The sequence below is a fragment of the Anas platyrhynchos genome, chromosome 2 (assembly GCF_047663525.1).
Source record: "Anas platyrhynchos isolate ZD024472 breed Pekin duck chromosome 2, IASCAAS_PekinDuck_T2T, whole genome shotgun sequence".
Lineage (NCBI taxonomy): Eukaryota > Metazoa > Chordata > Aves > Anseriformes > Anatidae > Anas > Anas platyrhynchos.
In genome coordinates this window covers 75,903,571-75,916,680 of record NC_092588.1, presented here as the reverse complement: position 1 = coordinate 75,916,680, position 13,110 = coordinate 75,903,571, and the positions used below count along the sequence as shown (strand labels likewise).

General features: G+C 37.8%; 1 protein-coding gene across 11 annotated transcripts in view; it reads left to right on the top strand.

Annotated features, from left to right (window-relative positions):
* CTNND2 (catenin delta 2) overlaps positions 1-13,110 on the top strand; it is a 644,010-nt gene that overhangs the window by 437,766 nt on the left and 193,134 nt on the right. For 8 of the 11 annotated variants that reach the window (XR_011807715.1, XM_072034965.1, XM_072034964.1 and 5 more), the window contains one exon: positions 838-939. The exons of the other annotated variants lie outside the window; for them this stretch is intronic. Coding sequence is in view for 7 of the 8 variants with exons in the window: in XM_072034965.1 (XP_071891066.1) it covers positions 838-939 (102 nt within the window). In the remaining variant the exon portion in view is untranslated. The remainder of the gene's footprint in view (positions 1-837; positions 940-13,110) is intronic. 11 annotated transcript variants of the gene reach the window in all.

The window sequence follows — 13,110 nt, the reverse complement described above, 5'->3', positions numbered from 1 at the left end:
ATTGTGGAGGCGTAACAGAAGATCTCAAAACCGATATAATGAGGAGCGGTTTAGCTATCTGTAAAATTTGTTTACAGTTGCCATCCTAACCATCTGTTCTCTTTCCTTGTGTTGTAGTCAATTGGGGTAGATGATATTCTGTAATAGGTGAAAGGTTTTTTTTAAAGTATGGTTTATGTCTTCGCATATACATTTATAGAGTGCATCTTATAACAAGGCTTAGATCCCATTGGTGCTATTTAGGGATGCTACTGTAGTAACAATGATATATTGCATATGCAGTCAATGCTGTGTTTACAAAGCATTTCCAGTTAGTCGTTATGGAAATGTAAGTTGTGTCCTTTCCCCATCTGGTTGTTTTTGTACGGGCTATGGCTTATTTTGGTGAAATAATTTTTGGTGTATCTTTTAAAAGAGCTTATCTTTACTGTTGGTGGGTAGACTTCTGTCATAACAGATCATAATGTCTCTTGACAGGAATTGCCAGCATTGTGTGGACTTCAAGATACAGCTCTGTGCTCTACCACTCTAGCTGATGGGCATTCACAGCACCAGTCTTACATTGTATGCGCGCTTGCTGGTTAATGTATGAAGACCACTGTTTTTGACATCAAGGATCACAGCTGCTTTCTAAGTAGCAAACTAGTATTAGGAACCTAGAATAGGTGGTTAGTTCCAGGTGTGATATTGCAGCATGCTTCTTTGGAGTAATGAATGCATGGGAAAAATGTGTAAAGCTTGACTGGATCTGGTTTCTGAGCTGCCTTCTGATCTACAGACTTGATTCCCCAGGCCACGTATGAGAGACCTGTGACAGCCTTTTCCCCTCTGTCTTAGAGAGAGCTTCACCATGCAGGCCTGCTACTTTGACATCAGTTACGAAGACCACAGGATGACCAAAAAGGGTGAAAAATCTGATGTCATTTTTGAGAATGAAAGGTAAATTCCACTCATTGTAGGCATTGATATCAGCTGAAAAAAGCAAAGCTTTCATTTAGACCAACAGATGAAAGTTCTTTTTAATATATTTTAATATATTAAATTTTAGATCTTAATATATTGCTATGGATGTCTTTACTTCCCTGCAGTATTTATTGGTATTTGTCACACTTGTATCTACCCAACACCAGTCTATCTGAGGGCCCATTCTGAGTGCAAACCTAATAGTGTATGATAGTCATTTTACAACACAGTGTTCACTTAAGAGTAATTACATCGTCTGCTTTTGTTTTTGCAAAGTACTAGGAGTTTAGCGTAACTCCTGTTAAAGAATGTGCTCAGTCTGGATACATAGGTCACAGTTTTATCTGAATAGAAAGAATATGTCTGTAGAGCAAGTAATGATGATTCTGGGGTTGCATGGTCCCGTCTAAAAAAAAAAAAAAAGAGAAAAACATTTCTGCCGACATAAATAACTATGTGCTGTAATGTTTAACATTGAAACTGACACACTTGTTTTTGGCATCCAGCGTGAATGACTATTGTGTTTGATGCAATACAACCCCAGCAGCTATACTTTAAACAAAGACACAGTAAACCTTTCTGCAGTTACAACTAGCGATGTATTGCCTTCCTCTAGGATCATAGTGTATTTTTCCCTGAGTAAAGGGCTTTTTAATTCTGTTTATAATTGCTTGACTACAATGCAAGCATAGTCTGATCATGGGAACAGATCACAGAAAGTTTCAGGAGGTGGTATGTGCTACGGATGGATATATTCATGCTTGCCAGGGAGCTGAGAGTATTGACATCCTTTCATGAATGTTTTGTTTTATAATTTCTAGTTGTTACTTCTGAACTACTTGTTGTTTGAAAGGATTAAAAGAATAAAGCTTTTTTTTTTTTTAAGTAGTCTTTTGGCAACTAAATGTACAGGACTGCAAATCCTTAATTAAAGTATTTTATCTCTAAGGAGCAAACCTTAAAGGCAACACAGATAAGACAGGTGTTACAAAGTCCATGGTATAGTAGCTAGCTGAGAGATCCAGACCTTTTGGTCAGATATCAGCATTTCATAGTTCATACCCTGTTTCACTACCATAGTAGCTTATGGTGAAGTGGGTCGCACAGTTCTGACAGAAAAAAAACTCTACTTGATTTAGGAAAACTATGTTGGATTCTTGCTTTCAGCGTTGTTGCTGGCACAACATGGGCAGAAGCTAGACAGAGAAAAGGTCGAGATTAACTTAGAGTACTACCATAATATTTTGTCATACTTGACGTGTTCAAAGCAATTTTAATTTCCATTAACATGGAATGTATAAAACACCTCAGTACTTTATAAGGGAATAAATAGTTAAATGGTAAATATGCTAAAACATGTTTGCAGTCTTCCATTTTAGAAGACTCTACTCTAGTTAAGGATAAATATAAATTACAACTTAGATCATTAGATACTCCTGTATCCACAGAGCCCATATTATAGCCCCAGATGCTGAAAACCTGTAGGAATCCAAAGAAGTTTTTACTTAGAACATAGGTAGAGAAGCAGCTGAGCTTATGTGGTGGTCTGAGTTTTGAGGTACCTGCATCTACGTACATTATGTTCCAGTAGTAAATCACTTGTGTAAATACTTAAGGAGGTAAATGTTCTTAGAGAAACTTAAGCATCTTTTACGTATCTTGTGTTGTTGTTTTTTTTCTCTGTGCATGTGAGAAAATGTAAATATTGATTACTGCTGAAATTATTTTTGTCAATAGGGCAAAGAAACATCAAGAGAAGAAGCGCTTGTTATGACACAAAGATGTTTTAGGTTTCTTAATATCTTCATTTGCCACTCTAATCCCACTGAGCAAGTCACCTTAGTGCTGTGAGTGCTTGCAACTGCACAGAGCATCGGAGTAGCTTTAGTGTTTTATGTTGTGTAATATAATTGGGTTGTTTTAAAACAAACTAAAAAGTAAGAAGAAATAAACCATGCAGTTTGTTCCACTTTGCCCATGGCTTAATTATAAGAACAAAATCAACAGAAGTTCTTTCCTGTTGTATCATCACATGATACAATAAATGTACTTGTGAAGGTGAAACATTTGAGTTGGGAAGTACTTGGTCTCTTGGTCTTCCTTTCTCATGTTGGTAGACCTTTCTTATGCAACTAGTCAATTTCATTTCAAGAAATTTGCTTCTGCAAAGACTGGTTAATGAGGATTTTGGGATTAGTCTGTAAATCTCTCTGAAATTAAAGGTAAATGAATGTGTTTGATTAGTTTTACTTCTGTACCTGTGCTGGTCAAAAAAAAAAATAGAAGCATACGAGTCATGTGGTTAGATAGGCCATTTATATTAAGGAAAATTTTAATTTTCTTTCTCTCAAAAAGAAAGAAAGGAAATAAATGGACTTAAAATTTAGTTATCTGCTCTATTAAATAGAAAAATATCATTATTCTTACTATGTTTACTTTTAAAGGATGAAAAGATGAGTGTGTTACTTGCATGTTGCTTTAGAAATTATGTACCACCATAGAGGAAAGAAATCAGTATTTTGTATCTCGTGGAGTAAACATTAAATTCAAATAATCATTAAAACAGTAATAACCAATTCAGTAGAGTATTAATTATTCAACAGTATACAAGCACCAAAACTTGATACCAATGGTTGATAATGTAATGTTAATTCTAACTAAGTGGAGAGACTTTATGTAGGCCAAAATTGAAGATGGTTATCCCAATAGTGGGTTTTGTTGTGCGTTTTTTTTGTTTCTTGTTTTGATTTTAATTACTAGCTTGGAGCTTTCTTAAAAAGAGTGTCAGGTTAGAATTGTAAAATCATTCTACTTGGAAGAGGTTTAATGAGGTACTAATCCAACTATCTTCTCAATGCCACATCAACATTGAATTTAGACCAGGTTACCCAGGGCTTTGTCTAGGTGTTCCTTGAAAATCTCCAAGAACCTGATTCAGGGATCCTGAAGCCTGCCCTGAACAACCTCTTCTAGTGCTTAATTCCCCTCATACTGAACAATCTTTTCCTTAAATCAAGTTAGAGCCTCCCTTGTTTCAATTTATGACCACTGCATTTCCACCTTCAGCCGCAGACCTCAGTGAAGGATCTACCTCATTCTTCTGGGTAACCTCCTCTTTGATGATGGAAGGCTGCTGTTAGGTTCAGCCCACACCCAACACCATCTCTTCTTCATGTTACAGAAGCTGATTTCAGTCAGCTACCATATAATTTTAAGCTTGTTAATGTTAAGCTACCATATATAATTTTGATCTGTTCGCTATTAAAACTTGAGGTTTATTTCAGTTTGTTGCATCACTGTCCTTTGACAAAAGCTGAGGATAAAGTGCTGACAATAAATCAGTTGATTAGTCTTCATTCTCCTTGTTTAATTTTACAATTGAATGAGTATTAGTAAGGACAAGTCTGGATTTTTCTCAGGAGCTTGAACCAGGTTTCTGGTGGTAACTGAATCTCGTACATGTTTTGTTTCTTTGTGTGAAATTCATGCTGTTGCACTGAAAAATTGAAGACTATTTCAGTGATACTCTTCAAACTTGAGACAAATTAGAAAAATATGTCCTGTCTGGAAGAAATTAGAAGAGAGATAATACAGGCTTTGCGTGTCTGTGTACCATTTGATTCTATCATGAATTCACAGTAGCTAAAATAAAAGCTCGAACTTACAGGGAGGAAAATATAAATACTGTTTAAAGAACATATATTAAAAAAAAAAGCATACGTAGCAATGTGGAGGTAGACAGCAAAGCATATGGTGCCAGGAGCTTGATGCTGGGAACAGTTCCACTCTGTCTTCATTATTAATCTGGAAAGAGCACAAGCATATGCTAACTTTAATTTTCTGTTTTGTTTTGTTTCTTATAAATTGAAGAATATCGTAGTTACCCATCAGGACAGAGGAAAAAGTGATTTGGCACAACTGGGGGGAGAGGGGAAGAAGGGAAGGGCAAAACAGTATTTCACTTGGAAATTACAAACTAATATAATTAGGGGGAAATGAACCAAATTTATTTATTTAAAGATGGGGACATTCACGTAGGAAATAGTAGTATTAAAAGAGACTCTTGGGACTCCTTGCTGGCTGCAGGATGGGAACATAAAGAGCTGAATTGCAGAGCCATCAGCTCACCGAGGAAGAGACGAGTAATAGCTCTTTCCTACAAAGACATGTTGCTGCTTCTCAGAAGAGGGGGAAACAAGCCAGATTGCGACTTAAGGAAGGCTACTAGGCTCCGTGACAGTTTTGAGGGGGCACAGGCTTTTTGATTTTAGTTATTTGTGTTGTCAGTAATTTGTTCCTCGGGACTTAAAAGAAAAATAGTAATTTAAAAAAATAATAATCAAACTTTAAGGACTGAGTTCAAATTTTGCAGGGAAAAAATAAAAATAAACGCGTATGGGAGAATCTGTCACTGCTGGAAGGATGTTCCAGAAAGTTATGAGCATGGTTAATGAAGTACTTTGGACTCTAAAGTAGAGCAGTGACTACAGGCATCCTTTAAACTTGGCCATTTGGCAATGTGCAAATGGCATCTGAATCTGTTTAAAAATGTGAACAGCAGTTAACAGCAAAGCAAAAAGATAAGTCACACAACAGTTGACCAGCGTGAAGCTAGCTTGTGGTGTAGATGGTTTCCAGCAGCCCAGGATGCCAAGTGTGCTTCGTGAACTGATGCTCTTTGAGGCATCAGGTACTTGCCAGCCAGCACTGTGGTGACTGAGCCTGGGGAATAGGCAGAGACCAGACTTTCCCATCTGTTTGGGAAGGGCTAGATTTCAGCAACAGGTATCTTTATAGCTAATAATGTGCATCTCATCCTTAGTGCTTCCATACTGTGTGGAATAGTGAATTGGATTTTATCTTTCAAATAAATAAATAAATAGATGTGACCAAATAGAATAATTTCACAGCTTAAACTGTGATCTATCTTGCTCACCTGTATCTTCATCTTTTTCTTTTGATTTTTTTTCAAACTATTTATAGATATCAGAAATAGAATAATTAATGACATTTCTACTGTATTTGGATTATACCTGACCTTTGCTTGATATTATAGTATATTCTGCTGTCTTTATTCCCTATAACATCTTGAAACTTTGCTTCTGCAGCGTATATATTGAACAAGTGCTTCTTAGAGCTTACCAACTAATGTTAACTTAATATCATAATAACTATGAATTCATTAAATGTTATATTGATGATAATAAGCACAGATTCAGCAAATGAAGATATAACAAAATTGTTGATACCAAATTGTTTTTTCTTTTAAACCAATCCTTCAGGGAAGTTCAGCAGCCATTGCATGGTGTGCTCCTGTTACAATTTCTTCTGAAGATTTTTTTTTTTTAAGAAACAGTTACTGCATATTAAGCTGGACAACTGTCTACATAGCACATATGTAAACTTCTGAGTTACTATATACAGTGTTTGCTGTAGAGTAATATGATCATACAGGTAAGAAATTAGCTTAATTCATGATGCATACAATTACAGGTTCATGAGTGTAGTTACCTAGGAAAACACCTTTAGATTGCAGACGTTGTCATAAATTTCTTCTGTGATTTTATTGCCACTACATGTGACTTCTGTATTGCTTAAAATCATGGAGCTGCTAGCAGAGGTTAGACTCTTGCTTGGCATCTTAAAGCATGTTGCTCTGTATCTAAGTGGGGATGAACAAACTGGAAAATGTGCTTGACTCAAAAAAAACAAACAAACAAACAAAAAAAACAAAAAAAAACAAAAAAAACCCAACTTAATTAAATGAAAATTTATAGTGCACTATAACAGCAGGTAAATAATTACTGAAAAGGCAAGCTTCATATGCATTTATTAATGAGGGTAATCCTCTTTATTTCAAAAATATAATCCAGATAATCTTGGTATTTCTCTTGGTTGCTTTTTGAGTTTTTAAGGTTAAATTAAAAAAAATCTTTTTCTCCAGTCATATTAATAAACTTACCCTAGTGCTAATTTTCATCTTCATATTTTGGCTTTTTCTATCAGCTCTTTGATTGTCTCTCAAATGCAATGATGCCTTAAGCCAAAACTGCTCAGTCACTCAGAAAATGTTAAAACATCTGTAAGATTTTTGCCTCTTAGGATAAAAAATCACAAGCAGTTCAAGGACTGTCAGGGACCCAGTGTTCTCTTCACTATTGTTCTGAATGAATTATTGTGTCTTGGTATTTCCCTGGAATAATCAAGTCTTCTCTCCAACCAGCCTGATTAAACAGGAAATGCATAACGAGAGTTCAAGCAATGACTATCCAAGTTAGAATTGCTTTTCAGATTTCTACATGCTGTGGTTTACTTAAAGTAAAAATAAAAACATGCTAACATACAAGATATATAGGAGACCTTGCAAATAAAGTAAATCTTAGATTTAGTTGTTTACATACTTTTAGTTTATGTCCGCATAATTATGTGAAATTAACAAAATAAAAATGAAGTGTGACATTATCAAACAGGTCAAAATCATTTAAATCAGAGAGGCTTATGCAATTCCGAAACGCGTGCCAGATCAGTGCTGAGGGTTCCTGGTATTACCCAAGGTTAATTCAACTGCAGTACATGAGTTTTCATGTCTGAAGATAGTAGTTAACGATCTCGATCTCTTTTTCTCTCACAGCCTATTAACTGAGATTGGGGAACATCAACTTAATAGAGGTAGGGTTGAGGCCCCAAATTCTTGGTTGCCAGTTGTAATCATGAAAGTTTAGTAAGTTGTTCATTCATGTAGGGTTTGATTCCTTTCTCAAAACAAATTATAAGGAGAGCATTCAATTGGGATGAACATATATTCTGGGCATATTTTGGAAGCACATGTTTGGGTTTCATGGAATAGTGGATATAATTTCAATAAAAAGTGGTTACTACAAGATAAAAAAAAAAAAGTAGCTACACTACTATGATTGTTCACAGTCACAGCATGATGGTCAGTGGAAATTCACTTCAGTCTGCCTTTTTCTAAATTTGCTGTATCAATGATCGCATTTTATCTTACGCAGTCAGTAGTTAGAACAAGTTCAGTAAAAGGTTTTAAGAAGTGTCTCACTCATTTTTTATACAGCCTCAGATGGATTTAGATACCGGCTTTGGCCATACAACTGCTGAGTATGAACGAGAGATACTTTGACTACAGAATTCTTTAAGGGTCATGCAAATCTCTAAAGGAAAAGTACCAAGAGACTGAACTCCTCAGCTAGCTTATTATCCGTACAGTTTTTCCTTATTCTTTTCTCTATTCTACCCTTTGTCTGTTTCCCTTTGTTTTGTTTTGCAGCAGTACTTTTTTCAGACAGTATCATAATCTTCAGCTACTGTAAATGTTGTGTAAAATTTTGATTGCTGGTTTCATAGGAAATCAGGAAACATTAGTCACTGCCTAGAGTTCCTTACTGTTCTCTGTATATCTTTACGAAACAATTATTAGAAAATGGTTTTGCTAAACTGATCACCATTCTTAATGGGATTCTCACTTGTAGTATTGCTGTCTCCTCCTACTAGGTAAAGCTTCCATTTCTTCTGATTTTAACATTTTTTGCAAGGATGTGCCAGATGCATGTTCAGATAAAGCCTTTCTAGGAATGTTACTGGGAATGCAGCAGGTGAGAGTGTCTTTACCTTTTGAGTCATCTGCTGATTCAGAGCCCAGGATGATGGTAGGGGAGTGCCAGCAAAGACAGAAAATCTAAAGCCCTGACTGATGCTTTTTAGTCAGTAAGAGCTTATCTGGGTTTTTTCCCTCTTCTTCTGTTAGAATATTAGCTAGCCCAAAGTCTATTCATGCCTTACACTGACATGGATAATGATGTGCTCTTAATGAGTATTTGAAGGCACTTATTAGGTAACTGTTCTAATTCAGCTGTGACTTCATTCTTAAACCATACCATTTTATACATCTTGGTAAGTTAATGTTTATAAAGTATTTTCAGCTCTCAAAATGAAATGAGAAATGCATAAAAATTTGTAAAGTTCTCCCTTAGATTTTTGTTGACTTAGCATACTTAGAATGATTTAAATACCACCCTGCTGGTATGCTTCACCTCTCTTCAAATTGTTCTTCCATTATTGAGTCATTTTATGGGTGTGATGCACTCTGTGCTTTAGGTGCCTTCTGAATTCCCCTCTGCTATACCATAGCTGGGACAGATGTTACTATTTTATCTCTCCTTAGGTGGAATCATATCGTCTCACTATGCCTATCCTGAGCTAATGATCTGAGCCCACTCTAGAATTCTCCTCATATTTCAGCTTCGCTAACCTCTGCACATTTCCAACAAACAGATTTCAAAGGATAATTTTCAAGATGTGCTTCTGAGGTCTTTCTCATCTTTTTAGGTCCTTTGTAGCTAGCTTTTCTCAAGCTCCTGATAGCAGTACTACAGGGCTTCCCTTCTGTTGTCCTAAGGGAGGATTCATACTGCCTTTGGAGATAAAAGTATATTTATTACCCTTTAAAGGTGTGGATTTTTATTTTAAGCAATCTTTTATTTTTTTTTATGTTGTCTCCTTCTCTGAAGTTGAGTGAGATTCTGGAGGACCTTTTTGCCTTCATTTTTTTACATAGGGGTGTTGAAATTAAGTCACTGTTATGGAATGGCTCTTCAGTTAAATGAGTTCAAGCAAGCTTGCATGCCATCAAAATTACCGCTTGCATGTTCTGTTATGGACTTCTGTTATGAACTGGTGGATGAAAAACTTAATATTAGCCAGCATCGTGTGCTTGCATCCCAGAAGACCAGCCTTATCCTGGGCTATATCAAAAGAAGCACAACTAGCAGGTCAGTGTCTGCTCTTGTTAGACCACCATCTGGAGAACTGCATTCAGCTATAGGGTCTCTGGCATAAGAAAGACATGGACCTGTGTCCTGGTTTCAGTTAGAATTAATTTTCTTCCTAGTAGCTGGTGGAATGCTGTGTTTTGGCTTAGGATGAGAAGAGTGCTGATAACACCCCGATGCTTTAATTGTTGCAGAGCAGTGCTTATACTAAGCCAAGGACATCTCAGCCTTTTGCTCTGTCCTGCCAACGGGCAGGCTGGGGGTGCAGTAAGAGCTGGGAGGGGACAGACCCAGGACAGGTGACCCAAACTAGCCAAAGGGGTATTCCATACCATCTGACGTCATGCTAAACAATAGATAGGGGGGGCTAGCCGGGGGGAGGGGGCCGGACTGCTCGGGGTTATGCTGGGCATCGGTCAGCGGGTGGTGAGCAATTGCATTGTGCATCACTTGTTTGTACATATTATTATTACTTTCCTATTATCATCATTGTATCATTATTATTATTATTATTGTTATTATTATTTTTGTTATTATTATTTTCCTGTCTTATTAAACTGTCTTTATCTCAACTCACGGGCTTCACTTTCCATTTCTCTCCCCCGTCCCAGAGAGGGAGGGGGGAGGGTGAGCGAACGGCTGCGTGGTGTTTAGCTGCCGGCCGGGTTAAACCATGACAACCTGTTAGAGCAGCTCCAGAGGAAGACTGTGAATGTGATTCGAGGGCTGGAGTTCCTCTCCTGGGAAGGCTGGCTGAGAGAGTTGGGGTTACTTAGCATAGGAGAAGAGAAAGCTCAGGGGAGATCTTATCGCAGCCTTCCAGTACCTAAAGGGGGCCTACAGGAAAACTTGGAAGGGATTCTTTGTCACGGAGCGTAGTGATAGGACAAGGGGGAATGGCCTTAGATTAAAAGAGGGTAGATCTAGGTTAAGATATTTGGAAGAAATTCTTCACTCAGAGGTTGGTGAGGCACTGGCACAGGTTGCCCAGAGAAGCTGTGTGATGCCCCATCTCTGGAAGTGTTGAAGGCCAGGCTGGATGGGGCTTTGGGCAACCTGGTCTGGTGGGAAGAGTCCCTGCACATGGCAGGGGGGTCAAAACCGGATAGTCTTTAAGGTCATTCCCAACCCAAATAATTCTATGATTCTAAGACTCCTTAAGCATTGGCTGCAACCAACGGTCACTGACAATTCCTAATATCTCTGTCATGCCCTGATGTGATGTTCACCCACTCTATGTAGAGGTAAGTGACGTCACTTGTTGCTGTATATTTTACTGAGTTTGCAGCTTCTCTGATCTCTTCTAACATGTCTCAGACTCAGGACAATGGTGAGGGAATCCTATGCTATATTCTTCCTTTGGAATCCTGCAAGGTCAGTCCCTACAGAGATTAATTGAGGTGGTGAGTTTGGTAATTTGGTGTAACATTGAACAGAGCTCTATCATATATCACTGCTATAGGCTGTTGTACTACTCCTGTGTATCCTGTATCTTCTTTCTACATTTCCCACCATTTTTTCCTTCAAGTTCCTAAGCATGTAGATCCTTGTTTGCTGCCTTTTAGGGCTAGGCATTCTAGTTCATCTTCGTTCTTAGACTTCCAGCATTTGTGTGGAAGCATGCGTATCACTGCTGGAATTCTGCCTCTATTTGTCTATCTGGATGTATAACAGTGGTTCTTTAAGATGGTTTATGTATCGCAGTGATTCATCTGACTGCCTAATTACCAGATGTTGCCAGATTCCCACTGGATCCAAACTTCCATTCATCTTCTTAACTCACTTCCGTAGACTTTTCCAACAGCTCTCCTCACTCCATGCTGGTAACCGCCTTGCTTCAGGAAGGGCTTCTTGCCCAGCTTCTAGTTTTGTATCTCTGGTAACATCTTCCTTCCCCCCTCCTTCTTCTTACCACCCCCAGTGCTCTCCTGAGTGAGTTTCTGTCCTTGATCTTACAAGATTCAGAGATGAGACTGAATTTTGTTGATACAAGAGGGTCAAAAGAAAAACATGTAAATATTTAATGTTGCACAAAGTAATATATTCATGTAGTGTGTTTTAAAATACCAGGAAAAAATAGGACTCTACCTTTGAAAATAGCAGGAGCATTGAACGATATGCTGTAGACAAAACAGAATTCATGACGGTTTTAATTTCAATGTAAAGAAGCAATTTACTTGGGGAAATTTTACTAGGGGTGGTTTTTTGTCTTTATCAATTATAAACTACAAAAAAAAAACTCACAACTTCCCAGCTATAAGGGAATCAGGCCAAAACCATCTTTGTCCTCTGAGAAATCAGGAATACTTGAGCGAATCATGTTACAGCTTGAGGTTGTCTTGCTGCCCTTATCCATGACATACACGTTGATCTACAGTCACTCCATCTTTGAGGCTGTTCTCAGAGTTGGCAGGGCTTGGGTGGGTCCATTTTCTTTGGGCCATCTCCAAATTTGCTCCCCAGGCATTTCCTGCGATCTCTCCCTAGCTCTGAAACCAGGATGATTAAATAAGTTGTTATCAAGAGCACTGGGCTGTTGGTTGGGCCATGCAGCCGTGTACCCGTCTGGTATTTCCTGGCTTTTTCGCAGGGACAGTTCATGACTCTCAGAAACTGCACCCTTGGCCTCGCCAGAATAGCCTTAACCACGTGAGGACGATGAACTTTTGCCCCAGTGGTCCTAACACAAACAGGCAAAGTGCGTGTGCACTCTTACCCTTTCACATGATAAAGCTCCCAATTTAATTAAGGGGAATTCTGTGGCTTAATTCCATGACTGGCTTGAAACATCCTAAACTGTGAATAGCTATTGTGTTTCTTCAGGGGCTCACAGCTGTTTCACAGAAACTCTTCCTGAGCTTTCACCCCCGTGTTTTGTTTTCCACTACTGTGAGTACACATTTATGTTTGCTTTCAGTGTAACAGTGCGTTATTAGTTTTTCCTTTTGCTCAGAATACATTACTTGTGTTTTCAAAGATATTTTGTGTGAGGTTGAGTTTTGTATAAGAAAGGGTACATAGCTGCTGAACACTGAAATATTCAGCAGCATTCCAACAGAACAGACTTGACATATAGATGTGTAAATGACAAGAATTTTGCCAATACACAAGACATAAAGCACTGTTTCACTTACTTATCCCTATTTTATCTTGCCGTATTTATTCATTTGTAGTCTGGATGTTTTCCTAAAAAGACTATTTCAGACTTCATAAATTTCCAGCAATCATAAATCTTCTTTGACCGTTGTTTCAATGTAGTTGTCCTGATGTGTGTTTGTACTACAGAAAAACTGAACACAGATCTATAATTTTGGCATTTCTTGGCCTCCAAATTCTCTGTCTGGTAATTTAAATATTTTAG